The following is a 24936-nucleotide window of genomic DNA, read 5'->3' on the forward strand; positions in this document are numbered from 1 at the left end:
AATATTGCAAAACCACGATGTCGACGTCCTCCGAAAACCGAGCACACTGTTTTCATCAATATTACATGTAATAACTATAATTGATACCCTCATATTCTTATGTTACTGTGTGCTATGTCACGCCGTTGTGATGTTATATCGCTTTTGTATTTAAGATTGTTGGTGGTCGTGATGATTGTGTTGTTGTTGTTTTGGTTGTTGTTCTTGTTGCTGCTGCCAGTTGCAGGACTCCTAGTGTTCTTTGTGTATTAAGACCCAACACCGTTGCTTTATTAATTGTTAAATTAACTCTTTGATAGACGTTTACAACGTACAAGCATTGATATTGGCTTCCTTTTACATGCGGAATTCCTGGTTATTGAAAGGAATTTTTAAAACAACAACAACATATAACGTGATAACCAAGTGAAACTCAAAACAACAATCCAATTAATACGTGTATATATGTAAGAGTATTATAAGCATAACAACTGTTTATCTACTCGCCCGTTATTACAGTAACTACTGCCTATGCTGTCAATTAAAAACATTATCATAAAACCTAATGGCTAAATGAACAAAAAATCAAATGATGTGGTTGCCAAAACAATGACGTCAAATTCAACAAATATGAAAAAGTATTCGGAAAAACAAAAAGAAGATAACATTAGTTACATTATAAGCATCGAATTAAAATGCCAAGTCAGACGTCTGATGGACTGCATCACAATACTAATTTTCTTGCAGAAACTACGATAAGCAAAAAGGGACCGTTCTATTCAGTGTTCTTCAAAAACGCATCTTTGCTGTCGTCGAAGACTTTCCACCACCTGTGCTTGAGGAGAGGAGCTTCAATTCCTGAGAACACAGACCTGAAGCTCTTGTCCCTATAGCTTACAATATCCACGACCTTGTCACGTTTCCACTTGTGTAACATGTCTGCCACTTTCTGCTCTTCAGGGTTGTACCCAACCGCGCTGCTCATGTCTGCGATAAAGTCCGCCTGGAAGTCAATATCATCGTTGGGCGATTTCAGCCCGTTTCTTCTGCTCACCCATTTGTCCGCGTCCCCACGCATCTCAGCCTCGCTCTTCGGTTCGCCTGATATGGTGCCCATAATGTATCTAAATACAAGTGAAACATTCAAAACGTGACAAGACAGATAACAAAGTTGTGCATATATAAATACTTTACTTACACATGGTGACCACTAACCTCGTTTAAAATTTTACTGAAGTAAAATAGTTTCCAGTACATGTAGCCAACTAGCCATCACTACGTTACTCGAAACAACGCATTACCTTAAGGGTCTAAATCATAAACGACTTGAACTGTTTTTTGATTCCAGATTGAAACTTAAATCATTGTGTAATGATTCCAAGTACCTGCAGCACCAAAGAGCCTCGGTTTCAAACATGGTGAATGTGAAGTACTGGTCTTCGACACCCAGATAGAACAGACGGCCTCCACCGCCTCCAAGCCACAAGGTCGCCTTGTACATGTTGTCCGGGTACATGGTTAGCCTAGACTGCAGCCGCAACCTGTCCTCCAGGAAGGGAAATGCGTACCGGTATCCGGTACACAAGAGAATGGCATCCACTTCCGCTGATGAGCCATCCTTGAAGTACGCCGTATTGTTATCCAGATGTTGCAAGAGTGGGCGCTCTTCTATTCCTATTGGCCATTTGAAGCCCATTGGTTTTGTGCGCCACGTGCAAATGACACTTTTGGCGCCAAACTTGAGGCACTGCAAGGCCAAATCCTCCGCGGAATAACTCGCGCCGACGACTAACAGACGCTGACCTTTGAACTCTTTAGCGTCGCGAAAGTCATGGGAATGCATGATTCGACCTTCGAACTTGTCTATACCATCAAAATTAGGCTTGTTTGGAACGTTGAAAATGCCGACTGCAACAATAACGTGAGTGAACACTTCCGTGCTAGACACGCCGGCTTGAAGGTCCGTTGAGACGACAGTAAAGTTTTGACTTGCATCATTATAAACGACGCTGCGGACGACAGTAGTGAATTTGATATATTTGCGAAGATCTTCGTCTCCATTTGTCCATCGGCCTGTATGATGAGTCAATATAAAGCATATGTAAATAATAAAAATGGATAAAGGAGTTCACAATAAAACAAGAGCTGTCACAGTATGTGACGAATGCCCCCGAATGTGACATTTACCTATGAACACTGTCAGTACATGAAGAGTTAAAGATCAAACACTGATCTTTGATGCATGTGGATCTCATGTGCCAAGTTTTTGTTGCAAATCTGTCATATACATGACACAATTACAGCCCGGTTATGACATCTATTCTCTATGTCCTTATATGCAGCATTCCATTGTGAATAGACACCTAAGTGTGATCTTGACCTTAAAGGTTGGGACACGGGTCTTGCACGCGACACGTCGTCTTGGTATGTCAAACACATGTGGCAAGTCATTTTAAAAACTGTCCATACAAGAGAAAGATACAGCCCGGACACAACAACCTATACTCTATGTCCTTATATGCAGCATTCCATTGTGAATAAACACCTAAGTGTGACCTTGACCTTAGTGATAGGGAAATCGGTCTTGCACGCGACACGTCATCTTGGTATGTCGAACACATTGGCAAGTCATTTTAAAATCTGTCCATACAAGAGAAAGTTACAGCCCGGACACAACAACCTATACCCTATGTCCTGATATATGCAGCATTCCATTGTCAATAAACACTAAGAGTGACCTTGACCTTAGAGGTAGGGAAACGGGTCTTGCACACGACACGTCGTCTTGATATGTCGAACACATGTGGCAAGTTATATTAAAATATGTCCATACAAGAGAAAGTTACAGCCCGGACTAGACAATCTAAACTCAATGCCCTTATATGCAGTTTCCATTGTGAATAAACACCTAAGTGTGACCTTGACCTTAGAGGGAGGAACACGGGTCTTGCACGCGAAACGTCGTCTTGGTATGTCGAACACATGTGGCAAGTTATTTTAAAATATGTTCATATAAGAGAAAGTTACAGGCCGGACACGACAACCTATACTCTATGTCCTTAAATGCAGCATTCCATTGTGAATAACACTAAGTGTGACATTGACCGTCGAGGGAGGGACACGGGTCTTGCACGCGACACGTCGTCTTGGTATGTCGAACACATGTGGCAAGTTATTTTAAAATCTGTCCATACAAGAGAAAGTTACAGCACGGACACGACAACCTATACTCTGTGTCCTTATATGCAGCATTCCATTGTAAATAAACACTTAGTGTGACCTTGACCTTAAAGGTAGGGACACGGGTCTTGCACACGACACGTCGTCTTGGTACGTCGAACATATGTGCCAAGTTATTTTAAAATCTGTCCATACAAGGGAAAGTTACAGCCCGGACACGACAACCTATACTCTATGTCCTTATATGCAGCATTCCATTGTGAATAAAACACTAAGTGTGACCTTGACCATAGAGGTAGGGACACGGGTCTTGCACACGACACGTCGTCTTGGTATGTCGAACACATGTGGCAAGTTATTTTAAAATATGTCCATACAAGGGAAAATTACAGCCCGGACACGAGAACCTATACTCTATATACTTATATGCAGCATTCCATTGTGAATAAACACTAAGTGTGACCTTGACCTTAGAGGTAGGGACAAGGGTCTTGCAGGCGATACGTCGTCTTGGTATGTCGAACACATGTGGCAAGTTATTTTAAAATCTGTCCATACAAGGGAAAGGTACAGGCCGGACACGACAACATTACTCTATCTACTTATTTGCAGCATATCATTGTGAATTAACACTAAGTGTGACCTTGACCTTCGAGGTAGGGACACGGGTCTTGCACACGACACGTCGTCTTGGTATGTCGAACACATGTGGCAAGTTATTTTAAAATATGTCCATACAAGAGAACGTTACAGCCCGGACACGAGTTATTGTGCCGAACACACGGACGGACGGACTGACGGACGGTGCGATTTTAAAATGCCCACCTTTGGGGGCATAAAATCAACACCTGTTCAAAACAGAAAATTCGAATCGAAATTGTTCCTAAATTATACAACGAAACTTCATTCGGTGAAACATATAAAAGCTGAGTTAACAAATGAATGTGGCCGTGTCTGAGAAACAAAACATTTTTACCTAAGGCCTAAAAAAATAAAAATACATTTGGTTCGGGTTACCCGACCCTACCTACGGAATAGAACCGACCCTACCGTTTTTTAGTCAGTTTGAAAACAAAAAAATGAAAAACTAAAAAAATAAATAATAAAAACAAATATTTTTTCTTTTTTTTTTAATTGCTTTTCAATGTGTAGTTTAAAACCTTAAATGCTTATACAGGAGATAACTTTAACACCATTCTCCAATGATGAAAATAACATTCTAATATAAAGCCTAATAAAAAAAAAAAAAAAAAAATAAAAAGCCTACCTACCCTACCTATTTTTGAAAAGGATGTAACCCTAACCAAACAATTTATTTTTTTAGGCCTAACTAAAAACTATACTCGTCGAGGACTCGGAAATGATTTTCGCTTAACAAAACTTACCCTCTAGGTAATCCCTAAGGACGGCTCTAGGCGGAAAGGAGGGTATGGGACACCGGAAGTGGTAATCAAACGTGTAGTCTGGGAACTCGAGACATTCCTTGGGGCCGTTGGACCACAGATGCTTGTATTGGCCCCCGTGACACGGCTCACCAAACTCGTCTGTCCCTGGAATGTGACAGAATCATAAGCGTTCATTCAGTGTCTGAATGGCATATCCAGAAGACAGATGCAATGGACGCAATGTATAGTGAATTTGACATACAAATTCACTTTTTAGTCTGTTTATTTTTTAGGTTTTGTCCAAATTTGGTGTCAGCGGCGTCTTCTATATGCACATAACCTCACATTTATCCCGAAATTCATCAAGAAAAACAAACAATCATTAGCCGCATCGGGGCTATCATCAACTTGAAAACAATAGAGAAGTGAATATAACATATAATATATATAAAAGGTAATTTTAAGTACTCAGCGACTGGATATAGACATCATCTGCAAACGAACGAATAAAACCAACAACTGTTAAAACGATGCAGTCATTTAAAGGAAGCTACCTCAGCAAATGAAAGGTATTGAGAGTTTTTGCCTTGTTATATAGTCCCATTAAAACTACACGACATTGTATCGTGCACACTGACATGCACTATCTACCATGCTCTCGTACAAAAAATAGGTCGCTTTAGTCTAGTCGATAAACTACTCGAGTGTAATCATTTTCATTTAATATCATAAGGTGGTATAATTTTGATAAATCTCATAAGGTGATTTAATGCCCTGAATCAACTTTAATTGCATCTTTTTTTATTTAATAAAGACAGAAATTAAACGAAGTTTATTTCCATGCACAACCCGGATTTTTAGCCTATTATCATATATAAACATTCAGGGTTTTTTGAAGGTTCAATATCCAAGATTAAGTCAAGTTTCCCATCGAAGCTTAAAAAGAAAACTAATCCTTAGGGATACTTGACTCTGAACAAATAGGAGTTAAGAGTTAAACTGGTTAAACTTGAATGTTAAATTGAGCATGCGTCTTTCTGTACATGAAAAAAGCAATAACGTTATTATGTAACTACGATACATATAAGAAAATGTACATTCAAATGTAAATAATATAGCGAACTTAAGGTATGAATACGAATGTTACTTTGGTTTTGATATTTTAATGTAATATAACTTGTCTTTATTATATCCCACCAGTGAGCCACGTGAAGTTCCAGAGGCCGCCCCATGTCGCCTGCTTCTCGTAACAGACAACTTCCGGTCGGACGTCAGAGGCTGCTTGCGAGAAGTGGCAGAGTGCCGCCATGCCGCACGGTCCTGCGCCGATAATACACACGCGCTTCCTCTCCGACATTGTTTACTAACGAAAGATATCCTTTTATTTTAAATTCCGTTCTATAAAAAGCAAATGAAATGAATGTTTTGTATCAAAGTTGTTTTAAATCCGTACGCTATCAGGTGAATAATGTGTTGTATTTGATTTCAATATAGAATTCAAAATATTTAAAAAAACAGCAGAGGTTTAAAGTAGTTGTATAGGGTATGCATACGTCTATGCATGATATTTAGTGTACCCTTTACGCCCTTACCGTGTTTATGCATGTCGCATGTTAAGAGTATTATCATTAAGACAAGGATCAAGTTACTAGTAAGTTTATATTTGAACAGGTTTTGGTGAGTATGTTAAAAAAAAATGTGTGTGAGAAGAAAATGCTCTCTCATTCCCTGAGTACAAGAGAAAATCGGCCTTGGACAAGGTTAAGTCGCCAGTAATGATGTAATAAGCACCATTGTTTTTTGTTTTTTTTAAAGGAAAACTAAATAGGGGTTAACACTGACGTCATAACTGGATTTGTGCAAAAGCCTTAAATACAACATCATGTTTAACTCATTGGACTTAGAGATAGAGATAAAAATATAAGACTTAATAGATGTTCTTTTTAATAAATAGCTAGGTTTCCGCATATTCCACAGTTAAAAAAGAGCAAAAATATCGCTTATACTTTTAATCTGTACCTTAATCATATTCATATTTGGTTTGATCATTAAAGTCTAATTTGTTAATGCACGAGAATGCATTAAATAAAATCGTTTCATCAACCTATATTTTGCGCTTAAATGCATGGCAATTAATTGTCCCAGTCGTGTTGTGAGTATTGTTGTACGAGTTGCTAAAACTCATTTTACTTTATAAATTAAAAAATGCTGAAACACGCACCTTTTCTCAGATTTCTTCATTTAAAACTATTATTGACTCAATGTTCTTGTAGTCGAAGTACATGTTTGTAAGGCATTTATTGTGGGTTGCCATATTGCTTTGTAATGAAGTTGTATCTGATATTAATTAAAAAGGTTTATTCCTTATACCTTTTTATACCCCGACATAATTCAAGCGGTGCTCGTATGAATGATAAGTAGTGCATATATACGCTTTATTTCCACTCTAGAGAGATTGAAACGTAAACATATTAAAACAGTCGAATACAATATATAGATGTACACCAAAACAATTATATGAAAAACACGATGTACACAAATTTAAATATAATACGAGCACATATGATATTTAAATATCTTGAAGATTGAATGGTATGAAAAAACTTCAAAACCAAATAACTATATTATGATATGATGTGCAGCGCCGTAGCCACACTGAGGCACAATTTGCAGAGCAAAAAAAAATACATAAAAACGCAATGAAAAATAATAAAATTTGCATCTGAATTCGAGACATCACTACAATATAACAGAACTATGTACACTTAATTATGCAAAGTGCTGTAGCAACAGACCCTGAGGCAAGTTGAGGCACCATCCTCGCTGTTATTGAGCTCTGTTGGACTCTCTTCAATGTATAAAACCGTACGGCAGCGAGTTTTGCTCGCGCGCTATTGTTCAAAAGATTCCGCATGAATTTTACCCTACAATGGTAGACATCGCTACATACAGGGCAAGAATCGTTTTTTCCTCGATCGCGTCTGGGTTTGTGATGGACCTGGACACATCTCGAGTGCATTCGGAACTCCTCGGCCATTTTATCGAAAACAACCTCGGAAGTATTTGGACGGTTTACATACTCAAAAAGCGGTACGTTATGTCCGCTGCAAGTAGATCGCGTAGTAATTTTATTTAGCAGTTAAACTTTATGATTTAACTCTTGGGAATCTTAATTATGTTTGCAATAATACACTTCACTGGCAATCAATTTAAACTTAGATCAATAAATACAACTCTTAAACACTACATTTAATTAATAATATAATTAAAAAAAATACGAACTACTAACTGCATGATGTACCAGCATACCTCCGAGGTTGTTTTCGATATAAATGGCCGAGGAGTTCCGAATGATCTCGAGTGGTATGCTCCTCTTCATTGCGAAGATTTACGGTCAATGTACGTAAGTGTTACAAAATCATTACATTACGACTTGCATAAAGTAACACTAAGGTCCGACAACGATTCATTGTGAAGAACTGTATTTAACTAGTATGACCTATAAATAAAACATCTTTGTACTAAAAACTAGTCGTTGTGATGCAAAAACATCTAAAATTCGAAAGCAGACACCACCTGTATTTATCACTTCATGTCGTTACTACTTTGCATGCTCCAATGTTTTATTCCATACGTAAAGTGTTTGTCCGGATTTAGCAACATTGGTTTCACGTCGAAGACAGTTGTCGGATGAAGAGAAATTCAACATTCGTAACTGCAATGTTAATAAACTGTCCAAATATCCTGCAATTAAACAGAGAAAGTTCAACATTTCTTTGGGACGGACTTTAACCGGCTACGGTATTCCGATAGTGAAGATGGTGCTTATTGTACACCTTGTTTGTGTTTGCACATACAGATGCTAGACACACAGAATTTACTTGTACACTATTTAAAGATTGGAAAAATGCTGTTGGGGCTAAAAGCGGTATCAAGTCACAACTGCTCTAAAACACATATTCATGCGATAACCGCTAGTGTGACGTTTATAAAAAGTTTGTACAGGAAAAACGGAATCAATAAATGCGACGTTGAGCACAGCTTATCCCGATAACATAATCTGAAACAGACATGATCTTATGGCCATAATTGAAGTTATTATAAAACTTTCATGACGAGGAATTCCACTAAGAGGGATGATGTGGTCAAAAGATCGAAACCGCGAAGATGGCAATTTTAACTTCTTTATCGACTGGATAAGCACATATGATGAAACACATTTTCTACCATCTGAAAAGTAGTCCAAAGAATGCGAAGTATACATCGCCGCAATTCCAAAATGAAATAATTACATGTATTGGTGACTATATACGTGAAAATATTGTATGTAATGTCGAAATCCCCATTTTTAAGCATCATGGCTGATGAAACGACTGCTATAAGTGTCATGTTTGTGTGCGGTATATTGTTGGTAAGGCAATCATTGGTTTTGTAGAAATGCCACTGAGTAATACAGAGACCATTACAAACGACCTTTTTGAAAGCCTACTAAAATGGAACTTAGATCTAACGAAGTGGCGATGGAAAGGGTTTGATGGTGCATTGACAATGAGTAGCAAAGTTAGTGACATTCAAGCTCGGATAACTCAACGTTTTCCACATGCTAAGCATTTTACGCATTGTAAGAGCCGATGTTATCTCATCATGCACTCAGGCTCCACCAATTCGCAATTTGTGAGCACCTTTCAACATCTTACTCTATTTTTTCACTACACTGCAAAAAGGAAAAAAAAACAAACACATTCTTAACAGACATATGTCCGGTAAAGCGCAGTGTCCGACCGTTTTAGTCTGTGCATCAGAGTGTGAGTAGGAAAACGAGGCTGTCATCTTTCAATGTGCTTCGAAAAGACAGACTCTCCCTACACTCTCTGATACGAGATGGTTATCGAGAATAGATTCCATTAGTAACCTGTGCAGTGTCCGACCGTTTTAGCCTGTGCATCAGAGTGTGAGGAGGAAAACGAGGCTGTCATCTTTCAATGTGCTTCAAAAAGACAGACTCTCCCTACACTCTCTGATACGAGATGGTTATCGAGAATAGATTCCATTAGTAACCTGTGCAGTGTCCGACCGTTTTAGCCTGTGTATCAGAGTGTGAGGAGGAAAACGAGGCTGTCATCTTTCAATGTGCTTCAAAAAAACAGACTCTCCCTACACTCTCTGATACGAGATGGTTATCGAGAATAGATTCCATTAGTAACCTGTTGGTTCATTATAAGCATACATACGACGCAATAAGTGATATTGTTGAGGAATCATCTGGCCAGTCAGCTTCTGATGCGTTAAGTTATTTAAGGTCAATGGAAAGTTTCGAGTTTATTGTTGTGGCATGTTTGACGCAATATATATTGGCATTTATAAGACCACTGTCTGTTAACTTGCAAGCCAACGACTGCGACTTGTTACTTTTTACGGGCTCACATTGAAGCTTACAACCTTGATGATATCCTCAGATGTATACGAGCAAAATCCGACTATTTTAAAAAGATTGATGACAGGTCAGTGAGAATAGCTGTACAAATAAATATTGTTCCAGGGAAACCACGCATCGTTGGTAGACGAAACCACAGGAAAAATGCTGGTAAAAATACATAAGTGTTGGACCATTATAAGCTTTATCACTTCTATCCACTTTTAGACCACGAAATTCAACACCTTACTTCTCGATTTCCTGAACGATTGGAAGACGTTTAAGAGGGAACATATTTGTTACCTGAAAAACATGACCACCTTACGTGTAGAATTAAAGACAAAAACAAACAAACATTTTCAAACGATCTTCCTATGATAAGCAAATTTTCAACCAAAGTTATTAGATGGAAACACTCAAATGAAAACATTAAAAAAACTTGTGTCTCTTAAAGAAGGAATTTAAATGTGTGACGAAAACTATTTCCCCAACATGAATGCAATTGTTCAGTTATTTTAATTTAACCTGCGGGTTCCTGTTCGAACGCAGTTTCAGTGCTTTAAGAAGACTCAAATCATGGACACAATCAACCATGATAGACACTCGACTCGATGGTTTAGTTTAAATGTTTATTCATAAAAGCATTCCAATTGACCGCATGGATATGTTGCGATTGTGGGATTCTTCCGGACATAGAAAAATTGTTTTGGCTTTCGATTCAGAAAACAAATTTAATTGATATCTGCTGGTAGTAAATTAACATGTATATTCGTCCCAGATATCTGAAATATATCTGATGTAATTTTAAACTGTATATGTTTTCTTCATGTTTTGCAATAAGAAGAAATCGTTTAAAACTAATGTAAGACCTCTGTATTCCGGTTAGCTTGTCCCTGAATCCTAATATATATATATATATATCTACTACAGATATTAAGGTGACCATATATATATTAATCTAGGCATTACGGGGACCGCTGGATTAAGGCGACAAAAATTGGTCTCCTTAATATTTTCAGTCCAGATTTGATGTATCAAATGTCAATAAAAATGTCCATTGACAGTAAGTTGATAAGCTTGAATGTTTATTTACGAGATAATTTCATTGTTTTAAATCTTATTATCTTTTAATACTAAAAAAATATTCTTAAACTTTTGTGTGTGTATATTTGTGTATCCATAAAAATAGCTATTAAGGCGACCAGGGAAAAAATCATAATTTTGGTCAAAAATAGCTATATACTAAGCATTTTTTATTTGTTTTACTTTATTTAAAGCCTATTGTATATTATCCCGAAGTTTCATTCCATAAAAAACAGAAATAAGGAAATTCGATATTTCGTGTACCATCAGCATCCAAATTTTCAAGTATACAGAAATTTAACTTTCCGGAATATAACGGAAATTTTCGGGTATCTCCGTGGTACCATCTCCGTGCAATTATGCAGTATGGCGTTCATCTCTTACGGAAAGAGAATGGTAACTTGGTAAGTGTTTAAAATACATATTCAACGTTTTTTTTCGTTTATTTTTATGACTTTTGTACAGTAGTATAAATCGTCCACCCTTTGGATGAAAAGCAAATGATTTATCCGGATTTTGTTCATCCGAAACTAAATCACTAGTATCAACATCCGGTGTAATTTTTGCTGGTATTTTGGAGAAACCCGATTGATTTCTAGCAAACTTGGTTTACCACTACATCGTCGCTTATTATTGTTTGGTATGTTCCAATCTAAAAAGGGATTTGCTCCCTTAACATCTCAGATTTTAATAAATAAAAGACGAAATGATACAAATGCCTTACATTTTGTTTGTCAATGTCATGTCATTAGTCATTCTCATCACCTTTGAATAGCAGAACAGAACGAACACTATCACCAATTCGTATTGTGGCTTTTTGCATGTGTCTTAAATGCTCATATTTGATAATAAATGCAACAATAAAATATTTCCCTTATTCTGCCACATTTATGCACCAGTCAATTGTAACCATGGCCCCCAGGCAGGTCTTGTTTATACCAGGGATAGCAGGGGAAATGGGCCATGTTTTTACGTTCCAGGTGGACCAGCAGTGCTGAGTGAATGCGGTGTTATTGTTTTTGCGCTGAAAACTGGGAATGGGCCTAACCTAGGATGTCCCCAGGGGCATTTGACGGGGATCTGGTCATTTGTAACCTTACCATTTCGTAACTGCTGAATCTTGGTTATTTCGTAACCATTTTGTTAGTCAATTCGTAACCGTCAAGAAATCAATTGCTCATATGGTAACCACCATTTAACAAGGTGATAAATAGTACACTTAGCACCTCGTTAAGTGTATTGTTCGAACGTGGATGTATATGGCACAGTAACCGAGACACTTATTGGGAGACATTACTCAAATTCTCACTAGTAACAAGCCAATGCTAAATTAGAAATGATTTGTTATACTACCAAAATATGTTAATTATTTTCTTACATTTTGCTTACTTATAAACAATAATTTAAGACTGATCGTGATGTATTTTTGAGTAAAATTACGTTTACATAAATGATCATTCTTGACCTATTTCATTGACAATATTTGTTCGAATTGTTTAAAACGAACAAAATTCTGTTCTGTTCTTTTCTCAATTGATCCATATTCTGCATACTTTATATCCGAAACCGACAAAAAACAGCCTAAAATTATTAGTTATGGTACAGTGGAAATTCACTAAACCGGATCTCCACAAAACCGGAACCCCGGAATTCCGGATACCGGACAAAAAAATCGAGAAAATTTGTTAGTTGTCAACGTAATTTTACCTCACGAAACCGGACGTTTTGTTCAAACATGTCAAAATAATTCTGTGTATTAGGAATTCGCGAATCGTGTGTCACTTTGTTTTGACAGCCGGTACGTCGTTAAATATTACACCTGTGATGTTGTGTTAACACGATAATCGATAATGATGATTGCGCTGTGGATTGACTGTCGCGCGATAATCAAACGATAATCAAACTTGTGAAAAGAAAATTGATTAAAACATTTATTTGTTTGTTGCAGAAAATAAAGAACTAGAAACGGTTTTTTAGTGATCATTTTGAAGGGTTGTTTTATCTAAAGACTTCTATGATTGAATCAAATTAGAGCGGTGCTTTAATTAAACTATCAAACATACTAAACAAGCATTAAATTACGAGAGTTGTTTTATTTCAAGACTTGGAAAAAAGATGGTTATAAAAACGCAGAAATGTTTAATTATGCTTATCACTTTTGCAAGTGCTTTAATCATGTCTCAACCTCCGTCTAAACGTCGGAGAATTGAACTGTCCCTAGAGGACAAAAGCCTTTAAAGGTTAACTCAGTTAATATATTGAGTAAACTTACTCCGGTTTAGTGAGTTTCCAATGTATTAATTTCCAATAACAAGATACAAAATTAAACACATCGGCACATTTTTAATACAATAAGCATATAAAAAGCGCATACTCTCATTCGGCAAACTCACTACATTTTACAATACTTCTATGCAATTTAAAAAAAATTGAAATTCTAAAGTTATATGGTCTATATATTTAAAAAAATATTGGCTTAAGGTCACAATTCCTCTCAATGGTAGAACATCTATGAATTAAAAAATTATTACATTTAATATTCAGCCTACTTATAATATTTCCTTCGCAACATAAAAAAATAGCTAGTGTGAATGTTTCTATTTGTCATAGTTTCAAGAGTTTATTGGCAAATCGCACTAAACTATTAGGAATAAAGAAGGAATACAACTACTAGATTTAACTTTTTTTATGTTGTTATTTTTATGTTTTATACTTACAGTAAACTTATTTTGTAAATTCAAATGGTATTAAATTAATTCCTCATAATTATAGGAGTCAACGGTTAAGATATGACCATTCGATTTCTTAACGGTTACAAATTGACTAACACAATGGTTACGAAATGACCAACAATGAGTGGTTACGAAATGACCATAATTCATTTGACAAGGCTTTTACCAGCCGTTTGTCTGTGCAGAGCGGGAATTTTACCTGGGATTGGCTGGACCGAAAGTCAAAGTCCCCGCTATTAGCAGGACCTTGGGGGCCCATGCTGCAATTGACTGTTGCATTATTTGGATTTTTTCTTAACTTTACGACACGCCCCCCTACAGTATTTTATAGTCAAGTTTAGTAACATTTATTTACAGAAATCGGATAACTTAACAAGTAAACTGTACTGAGCTTTTGAACAAACCTACATACTTATAAATCAAAATTGATATTTTAGGGTCTACACTGAATAAACCCAAGATGTTAGTTTTGATTTACTAAATTCGAATAGTATTTAGTCTATCCACACAAAATTTACAGGATCATCAGATAACAAATTTTCTAAAAATTCTCTGTTTGCCAAATAGGGAAGACAGGTTTAAGTGGGGTTAAAAGGTTGCTATCTGTGACCAAAGAAATACTGTTCAAAATTGTGAGTATTCATTTATCTTTCGTTCAGTAAAGAGCATGCAATGGCATAGTGGTTGGATTAGATAATCTGACAGCGGTGCTGGACGTCATGAGTTCAAATATTGTTGTGAGTTCAATGTACCAAAAGAATACCTTTGGAATACACAATTATCTATAAAAATGGCAGAGCAAATTGCCCATATTGTAGTAATGTCTTAGATCCAGCTTGGATAACTTGGACACAGTAAGCGGTTCACACCAAGGGAAATTCTCAGATAAAACAGCGCTTATGAACATGAACATTACATTTTTCATTGAGACAAAGAAAAAACATTATTGCTGATCTTCTGAAAACAAATCTTGGATTTAAACAAATCACCAACAAAAATATATGCATTTTAATCACACAATGTTAACAACAGCGCCACAGATCTTATCTGTATGTTTAGGGTTTTTAAAATTTAGCAGTTAAATATAGATTAGCATACTGGTAGGTCTGGTTGGTCTGTTGCTTTAGATGCTAAGTAAACATAATGTCAGTGATTTCATCACTATTTCTATTAAAATATCAGTTTTCTTCTTCAGAGCTTCTCACATTTGCACCATTTTTTACCATTTGAATCATAAAAAGATAACAAACAAACACGGATGGAACATTTGAAAATACAATTCAGTTGGTTTCTATTTTCTTGCTCATTTTTGCTTGAAATTATTCTGCTTGAATGTGATATTTGTTGCTTAAATTTGAACTTAACTCTTTGTGAATATTTAAGGAATGTAAGGGGTCAGATTTCAGATTGCTCGTTATTTCTGGAACACTAAATACTTTATTTGATTGTGTACACTGCACTTTCTTGTTAAGCATTCATTCAAATCATTTGGGTAAATATTGGCAGAAAAACTGCTTTTAGATTTATACTGGTCATCAAAACCGGGACTGACAAAACATAAGATGTGTTTAATTAATGTGTGGGAAAGAGGTTTAAAGGTGTCCGCCCACAACGAAATGCTTGCGGGTCACAGTACCCCTTCAAGTAGTTCTTGAAAAAAAATGATTCTCTCAGGTAGCGTTTGATTATGTGTACATTGTATCCTTGTATGTATTTTCAAGTGTACACATGATTTATTTTAGGTTTGTACAATTTTAGTTTTATTAAAATTTTGACATTTTTTTAAGATTTGCCTGCTCCTGTCTAAACACTAAATTCTTGGTCTTTGGACTATTGTCTGCAACTTCAAAACACACTTTTTGGAACAGGACACATTTTTCTGATATTTTATCCAGTTTGACTGCAATATAAGTTGTATTTATCAATCAAGTAAAAAATGACATTTATATTTCCATAATTACCTGGTAGTTATTTGTTAATTTGTATTAATTCATGGATAGGTTTATTGCGAGTGTCATGGAAAGCTGGAACTTTTCAGTACACAACATGCAAACTGAGAACCCCCCCCCCCCCGGACACGCAACAATACAATTTGTGTTTTGCTGATCTGTTGGGATCAGATCATCCATTTGGGGATTTAGATATGTTACCCCAGCCAACAGGCTGCATGTTTAATTTTACTCAATACTAAACTTTGTTTTAGTGCGAACATCAACATGTTTATCTAATTGCAGTTGCTGCTTGGGACAATAAAGTTAAGTCAGCAACCGTCTACCAGACTGCAAGATTCATCTCTTCCAAAGGATGTTGTACCTTTCCAGGTGGGTGTGCATTGATTGATTGATTGATTGATTGATTGATTGATTGTGAGTTTGTGTAAATGAATAACTGTGAAACCATAACCAAATGTTGGGCTGTAAAGGTGTGTATGTGCATGCTTCACATATTCTCCGTCCTGGTTGGCATACTGGACCGTCATCAGACACTCTGCCATGAATGTTAGAGTTTAAAGCTATTTCCTATTTTCCTGTGTAACTATATTGATGTTAGATTAAATTTATGCCGCGTGTTACTGAGTAACAATTTGAAATTGGGCCAAAATCATCAAGCTAGAGCTTTGCATAATCTTTTTCAAACTTCTGCGAGATTTCTGCCCTTGACAATATTTGCTCGCAGCCCCCCTCAAAGTTGCACTTCGTTCAGTATTTGAAAGCTTACGGATACACTTTTTTGTTAATTTGAGATCTTAATGTGGCTACTTCTAAGTAAATAGATGCTCAAAGTAACTAGATGCTCTGGCTGTTCACTGGGTGACAAAGGCTACCCAGTATTGGTTGTTTCTTTTTTCTGAAAAGATGTTTCTAGTGAATTGCCCAGTTGCAGTGGTTTTGACGCCACAGAACCAGCATAGCTCCATGACAGATATATATGTTTTCGTCATTGATGTCAGTACTGCTGTATTGGATGCCTCACAATTTCTGTGTGGAAATGTCATCTGATACACTCATAACGGCTTATTTCTAGCATAGCTTTCATAAGTGCATGGCCATTCTCTGTCATTTTCAGATACACTGTGTTTTGTGTGGATAAGAAATGCAGAGTGGTACCACCAATCACCTAATGGGGACAGTTCCTGCAATTTACAGAAAAGCTCTCAATTGTAGCCCTACGAACTTCAGGTAAGCGATAAATCTAGACTTCAAGATATCTCTGTACTCGAGTAAGTTTATACATCATTTGAATAAAACATAGGGCCGAATTCAGAACAATCACTCTCACTCACACTCAATGAGTTAATCCTCTGTAATCACATAACGGTCGAGATATTTTCGAGTGAAAGGTATATCCGTATTCACAGGTGTGAGTGAGACTCAAGTGTTTTGCGTGAGTGGGACATTTGTGAGTGCTCGGCTAGGCCACTTGAACCGCCCTCGAGGATTGGTTTTGAATAGGAATTGAATGAGTGTATGTGAAAACAGTACATGGCAAGTAGAAAAGATTAAATATATCAAATATTTGGAACAAATAAGGGACATGCTCGTTCCCAGACAATATTTAAGAGAGTGGGATAATCCATTGAAGTACATGTTCATTCAATAACGTGGCCATCTATAAACAAAACAAATTCAAAAGGATGCGCCTATCATATATTTGTTTTGTTTCGCAATGATCTTGAACCCCCAGCAATGTTGATGTTTGCAATTCATCAATGGCTGCAAAGACAGGCAGCTAAAGGTACGTGAAGTTAGCATCTTAGCGGCATCAAGTTAGCGGCCTAGCGGCGTGAGGTTGGCAGACTAGCGGCCTGAATTTGTTATCTATTTCAAGGTTCAATGGTTTAAATGGGAAATATGATAAATCAATGTTTTTAGTCATACATTAGCGGCCTTAAATTGTTTTCTACTTCAGAGCATTTTTATATGAGTTTTCTTCTAAAACAATGCTAAAATAATTGTAGATTATGCAAACAATGCAAGATTATATATGAATACATATTTAAATTACGTGATACAATGGAAAACGGCTACATATTTAAAACAGCAACAACAACGACAACAGAAAACATGCATTTAAACGTATTTTGCAACAGTTATTTACAACCCGAAACGTTTATTTTTATTAACCAATTGTTTGATAAATCAATGTTTTTAGTCATACATTAGCGGCCTTAAATTGTTTTCTACTTCAGAGCATTTTTATATGAGTTTTCTTCTAAAACAATGCTAAAATAATTGTAGATTATGCAAACAATGCAAGATTATATATGAATACATATTTAAATTACGTGATACAATGGAAAACGGCTACATATTTAAAACAGCAACAACAACGACAACAGAAAACATGCATTTAAACGTATTTTGCAACAGTTATTTACAACCCGAAACGTTTATTTTTATTAACCAATTGTTTTAAAATGTAAATTTCAGTTTCAGAATAACACTTATTATCATTTGTTTGTTGCCATAACTAACAATAAGGTACTCAAATCTCAAATAAACATATGTTTACAATGTATAATGTAAACATCACCATAGTCAAACAGATAATCCGATATGATCATGTAAACATACATTATAATTATATACTGTATTGCTCACTTGATGAAGTGGAGTGTTAGCAAGGCGTGTGAATACGAACAGATCACTTGAGTGTCACTCCCCATATTCCACTCAAGTGATCATTTGAGTGTCCCTTACGGGAATGTGGTTGGAGTGTGAGTGAGAGTGGATGTTCTGAATTCGGCCCTTACAATTTCAGCATCAAAATCCAGGTTTAGATCCCAGACCGAACTTTGTCTCCTTCATTAAACTTAATTTCAGATGTTCTATAAGCCACATACATGTTCACTACTTATGACGGATAAGAACTTTCGCAAATTGATTATAAATGCGTTTTCCCAGATTTACACCCTCCTTTTGCAGATACTGCCGATGGTGAAGCTTGGGTGCACTGGGCCGGTTTTCCAGCCGTGTGGAATCAACATCTCCAGCTGAACTGGGGCCGGGAATTATATAAGACTCCTTAGCAGCATGGTGAGCTTTTGCGTATTTATTTCCTGGCTCATATACCCGGCCAGACTTCTGCGTTTAAGCTTTCCTTTCGTCATTTTTTTAAATAACGTATCTCAAGTCTTTCAATGAAATCACAACTGTGACACCTTTGGAGACTAGATTTAAATTAAGGAACCATTATGTGTAGAAAGCCTTTTGGGTGATTTAAAATCAAATTAGTTAACAGGATTCTCATGGTTCATGGTTTATAATTGGCCTTGACCTTTCATTCTTTACTTGGTAACAGCTGCTTAAGTATGTAAGAAGGGGGGGGGGGGTACAGATGTGATAGTAAACAGTGTTTAATAAGGTATATTTGTTTTTATTTTATCACCATTTTGAAGGTAATGATTGTGTTAAATCAGGGATAAGTAACAAGTTTAACACAAACACTGCAACATGTTCTTTATTTCAAATAAATCTATAAATTATCTCTGGAGAATTTAGTCTGATCACCATTTCTCAGAAAATGTAGCTGTCTAAGTGCCTATTCCATCAATGAGTATCACTGTCTTTAAATTGCTGTTGCGGTACAGTTTAAATTGCAAAAGTTTTATGGCCCTGCTTGTTTGCAACTCCTCATTCATTTTTGTACAGCGAGAAAAGTAAGGGAATTCTAGAGATTTACTAGTATTATGGATTGTTATTCTTGAGTTACACAGTACATAAAGAGGAATAAGTGTGTACACAACTCCTCATTTTATTCCTGTTTATTATTTATATATGTAACATAGATGTGTACAAGACTTAGAAACATGACATAAAAGAGCTCACTTTGATAAATTTTCTCAAAAAAAGATATCTTTACTGTTAAAGTAAGAACTTTTACTGCATTGTAAGTAATGTCTTCTGCTCATCTTTATGACATCATTACATGGAATGGAAACTTCCCAAGATACATTTCCACATGGCGCAGCTCATTTATATATATTGCTGATGGATTGTTTAGAAAGGGACAGTTTTAATTGGACAAAATGTTTTAATCGCCATTTTACAGAGTGCCAGCCAGTCATTGCTGTTCTTTGCATTGCTGAGGAGGACAGTCCTGCCAACATAACAGTTTGTTCAATAACAGGTAAAAAACTGGTCTCACTTTACATTTTCAACCACTGCCAGATAATATAATCTTATATAATGATAACTCCTTCTTCACAACTGGTGTTAAATATATAATGATTAAACAAACAATAAAATGGAAATTATGCTCTTTAAACTCAGAACCATTATTGACTGTCAGATGCTACTGGTAAATGAACAGGTCTTGATGTCCTTTTCTTGAGATAATAACTATTTGCATATTACCCCGGTACTACTATTGTACATTCAATAGAAAATCGTCTTGTTTGTATCGTTAAATGGCTTTATAATGTTCCCCACTTCCTGATTCTTGAAAATTACGTGAACAAATGACAATCCTACTACCATTTAAAGTTTGATTAAATATCGGACAAGTGTGTTTGTTTTAATTTGCCTTCTGCTTAAAGTAAGGGTATATATACTGGGCAAGAAGTGCTGAATTTCATTGTGAATGACAGTGATTATCCATAGTTTGAATTTGGTTCGGACATGTTTGACGGGAATTCAAAGACATTGTTTTGTCATCATTTTCGCATACATTGGTTCATTCCAAGATAAAAAATATAACCTTTTTCAAAATGTTCAATCTGTGAGAGTGCAGCTTTAATAGACCTGTAAAGACTTGTCGATGTGAAACTAAACTCTCAATCAAACTTTGGTAAAAGTCTTCATTTGAAGCAAAATATGTTTCAATACCCTGTATGAATTTTCTTCACTGGATATTGATTCATAAAAAACAATGCTCCAGGGTGCGGAGCTATTTTTTTGCTATATGTCTAAATGGAAAAATCTTCTCCTCAGAAGTCAACTTTGTTCCCCAATGTGCAAGGCACAATCGGTGAAAATAATTTCAATAAAAGTCACTGATTATTATTATTGTTATTATTATTAATAAACTTTTACTATTTCAGGAGACAAACAGAAACACAGAGGTGCTATACATTCTGATGGAAAAACAAAAGCATCTCCCATCATTTTGGCGTGGCTCAGATCAAGAGGAGAATTTAAAGAAAGGTAATAACTGAGCAACTAAGAACATGCAAGTTGCACTGGTTAGAGTGTAAAAAAGACCCATCTCCCTTCATAAGAATTGATAATCATCACTGTATTAAATCAAGAAATTGAAACGTAAGTGTCTTGTCTTTTGCAGTGTTTTTGAAATATAATATAATTTTAAAAAAACTAAATTATTATTTAATATGATTGTGAATGTGTGATGTTTTCTTCTGATCATTCACTCTCAAAAACCAGATACTAAAAACATATTTGTAGATTTTTTTGTTTTACTTGTAAATATAGCTTTAAGGTTGTATTTTAGTCAAAGCCTTTTATTCTGCTCAATACAAACTTAAATATTGTAAGAGTTATGGCCCTTTGTAATTTTTAAACAAATACATTTTTTTTATGTTTTTGTAAGCCCATTATTAAGGGACTTTTAATATTTTCACCAGCTGCATTATAAAGTCAGACCAAAAGTGTTCAGTAAGTGTCCAAACAATAACTAAGTTAGAATCCTTTCTCAATTCAAGTGAGCGATATAGGGCCATCTCTGTGTTTGTCTGACTAAAAAACAATAATCAATCTTTGAGTTAAATTGACAAATATTGTTGTAGAATGTTTTGTGAAGACATACAATTGGATTACTTTTATGTCAATAGGATTAAGGTTTCTGCACATAAAAATTATTTAGAATTGCATTTGGGTCAGGCGGTTCACGTTCAATATTACTTGCAGTATAAGTGGAAGCAGTGACTTAAAATTAATTACCAAACAGTTTCTGCTCAATTGCTTTGAGTTAACATACGAGTTATGAAACTTGGAATACTAGTTCTTGGTGGCATAAATGAAAGACCTTGTTTTGTCACATTGACTTGTAATCAAGCACTAACTTCCTCTAAATTCTCTTCAGGTGATGGTTGGGCACACACAAGAAGACATAGATCACAGGTGTCTAGCCATATGAGTAGATAGGAGTGTCACAATCTGCCAAACGTACTTCATCAGACGAGCAGAAAGCTTCTCAAGATCCCGCACTGCACACTAAGACATAGTCTTTGACTACAACAAGGTGATGAAAGTACAGAGAGGTCCAGTTGAAATCAATTCTGTGCTGCTGTCATTTCTTCATTCTGGAAGTCGATGGACATGATTTATCATGGCATCAAGTGTGCAGTTTGCCGACTACCAGCAGTCTTGTTCACCAGCTGTGCAACTTGAGCTGGTAGCTTTATTGCTTGAAGCCACTGCATAAGAGGGGGAAGGTGCAGGCTCATCAAAAAGTCTCAAAAGTTGAAACTAGGAAAAGAAGTTTATCAAGAGTGTGAATCTATTTTGAAAACAATCGTAAACATACTATGAATTGAGATGCTTAAATAAAAAACCGCTATTCAAATATCAGGAAACTGCCTTTTTCATACTAAAGGGTAAATGATGTCGCCATTTCCTGTATGTATTTAAATAAGATATGTCTCCACAATTAATATTTTTAGGGAATTTTTCTCAACCTAATGAATGAGATTAAATTGTACAGTGTTATATGAGCTTAATATGTGTTTTCTCATTCTTTAAAATTGGTGAAAAATTGTCAGAAGATAATTAGACCAGTATCCATTACTGCAATCATACAATCAAATATACAGGGACAAGCCCACTGGGCATATGATATAATTAAACCCTGTTTAGGGGCACGAGGCAAACACTTTCAAACGTTAAAGCTGCACTCTCACACTTTGGATGTTTTGACAACCTTTTTCATTTTATGTCTTGGATTGGAACCATCCAATTTTTGCGAAAAATTAAATCCCAGATTTTTCTATTTAAGTTAAAACATTGATGTTTTTTATGCACTTTTCTTAAACCGTTAGTAAATATTAATTTTCGAACGGAAATATGAAATCTGCGATCTGATCTTTTGTCAGCAATCTTTTATCATTGGTTTGCAGATAATTACACCAAAACTTGCTCATTCCAAGACAAAAAAAGTTGTGGAAACGGTATATCTGTGAGAGTGCAGCTCTAAATGTTTAATTGCTTGATTTTACTACTGTATTAGAAATTACAGGGATTGGGGCATATTTTTAGTGTTTTTATTGCTTGTTTTTGATTCATACAGTCATACTTTATTCTTCAGGGCACAACTTACAAATAGACAAAACTGGAAAATGGTCATATCAAAAGGTCAAAGATAATGCAAGTTGAACAATCATATTGTTCATGGCTTGTATTTTTGGTATATTTTGTTGCATATGCTATAGAAAAGTTGAAAGTTAAAAATAAATTCTTAGTTGAAATGATGGCTTTGAATGGTATTGTCAGATGAGAAACGGCACTATTAAGAAATAGGTATAATGGTACTTTATTTATTTTAATCAATTTTAGATATTATTAAAATTATTATCTTATTTAGTACATGAGACCTTTTAAACAGTTATTGACAATATAACAATGTGTATATGAAGCTTTAGATCAACACTTAAAGCTGCACTCTTACAGATTGTCAGTTTAGACACAAACTTGTCTCAAAATCGGCTGATTTGGTTATCATTCCTTTAATTCAGTCATATTAGATAATTCACGATAGAACCAATCAAACATGTTTGGTAAAACTGCCGAAAAGTTCATTTACATTAAATTGTTCGTAATGCTTTTAGTCATTGTTCGTAATGCTTTTAGTCATAAAACATCATTTTTTTAACATAAATATGATGAACTGCAATATGATCTTTTTTCAGCAGTCTTATATCACTTCAAATTGGGTCTAGACATTTCTGCAAAAAATACTCCATTTATAGACAAACAATAAAAGAGTACCAGTAGTCAAAACGATCAATCGGTGAGATTGCAGCTTTAAATACACCTTTTAAGACCGCTGTAAAATTCCAATGGTTTGCCTAAATCTTTAAAGCTAGCATACTGTTTAATTGACAACCATACTTATTGTTTAAAAGTGTCATGATATCTTTGTACAATGTTTTTATATAATTCATTAAAGAAGTGAAAACAAATTTGTTTATCTTGTAATTTGTTATCTATTATTTAAATGACTCAGACAAAAATGGGAACGTCAGTGCTAGTTCTTTTACTATTAACATCACATGAAGTTTCTATTGGTGTAGCAGCAAGGAGGTGTTACATTAAGGATGCATCATTTAAACCAAATTATACATTCATATGCACATCATACAGGCGTGTAGCCGCCTATACGTGAATACGCGGCTGAATCCACATGATTCTGACAAAAAAAATCAACCAAAGTTGCAGTATGCGAACTTGACTACATGAATATAAAACTGGTTATTTTCCAGTACTAAATAATGCACATCGGAACGCCCAGAATGCACTAGATTGCACCATGGTTTTCAAAATTTTCTGAGGGGGCACGCCCCTGAACCCCCCAGCACATTTATGAATTCACATGAATAGAGGGGTAGCTACACCCCTGACATAATTGAAACCACAGTGTGGCTAAACAACACTTGTATGTTTATCATACGCAGTGATCTCCCATGGAAATGCAATCGTCAAAGAATCTGAAGGGGCTGTTTATATGGACTAGATTTGAAATGCACCAAGTGTTTAAAAAAGTTGATTTCAGTCACGAAGAGAATCAACCATACCCCACACTTGTTGGAGTAAGATGAAATGTCCACTTTCCGCGAGAAAGAAAGTACATTGAAAATGTTCATTTGATTCAATTGACTTTATCTTTTTATAAATATGTTGCAATACATAAAATACGTTATTTGTTATAATTGTTTACCCATGTTGAATTTTATTTGGCAAATTTATAAGAGATTTAAATATTAAGAAACTCAGCCGCCAAAGAGGATATGATTATGACATACTTTTTTTTAATCTTTCGAACATGAGTTTTTGAGTGAATATAAGCGAAGCGTTAAGTGTTTTGAAAATGCATCTTTTACTTGGATTTTATAGATTGTTATTACGAAATATAGTATGGCGAATCAAACGAAGTGTTAAAGCCAAGCTATTGATGGCTGAAACCCTTCAATAAATGTTGATATGTGCTAAAA

General features: G+C 35.6%; 1 protein-coding gene and 1 long non-coding RNA gene across 4 annotated transcripts in view; one reads left to right on the forward strand and one right to left on the reverse strand.

The window, feature by feature from the left end:
- The window catches only part of LOC128244639 (flavin-containing monooxygenase 3-like), a 41354-nt gene extending 35239 nt beyond the window's left edge, over window positions 1-6115 (reverse strand). The window contains exons 1-4 of one of the 2 annotated variants that reach the window (XM_052962657.1): window positions 5742-6115; window positions 4545-4709; window positions 1365-2052; window positions 425-1103 (exon numbers count right to left, since the gene is read on the reverse strand). In XM_052962657.1, the coding sequence (XP_052818617.1) occupies window positions 755-1103; window positions 1365-2052; window positions 4545-4709; window positions 5742-5901 (1362 nt within the window). In that variant the 5' untranslated portion in view covers window positions 5902-6115 and the 3' untranslated portion in view covers window positions 425-754. Of the gene's footprint in view, window positions 1-424; window positions 1104-1364; window positions 2053-4544; window positions 4710-5741 lie in introns of those variants that run through there. The other variant, XM_052962658.1, reaches the window with a different exon arrangement.
- A 5019-nt stretch (window positions 6116-11134) lies between these two features.
- On the forward strand, window positions 11135-24089 carry LOC128245064 (uncharacterized). Of its 2 annotated transcripts, none has more exons than XR_008263047.1 (7): window positions 11135-11444; window positions 16007-16093; window positions 16839-16951; window positions 18698-18808; window positions 19824-19901; window positions 20815-20917; window positions 21813-24089. It is a non-coding gene; the product is annotated as an uncharacterized LOC128245064 (long non-coding RNA). The 2 variants fall into 2 exon arrangements; XR_008263046.1 differs by having other exon boundaries at window positions 11135-11680; window positions 21813-24088.
- Window positions 24090-24936: the final 847 nt, after the last annotated feature.

The sequence above is a fragment of the Mya arenaria genome, chromosome 8 (assembly GCF_026914265.1).
Source record: "Mya arenaria isolate MELC-2E11 chromosome 8, ASM2691426v1".
Taxonomy (NCBI): Eukaryota; Metazoa; Mollusca; class Bivalvia; order Myida; family Myidae; genus Mya; species Mya arenaria.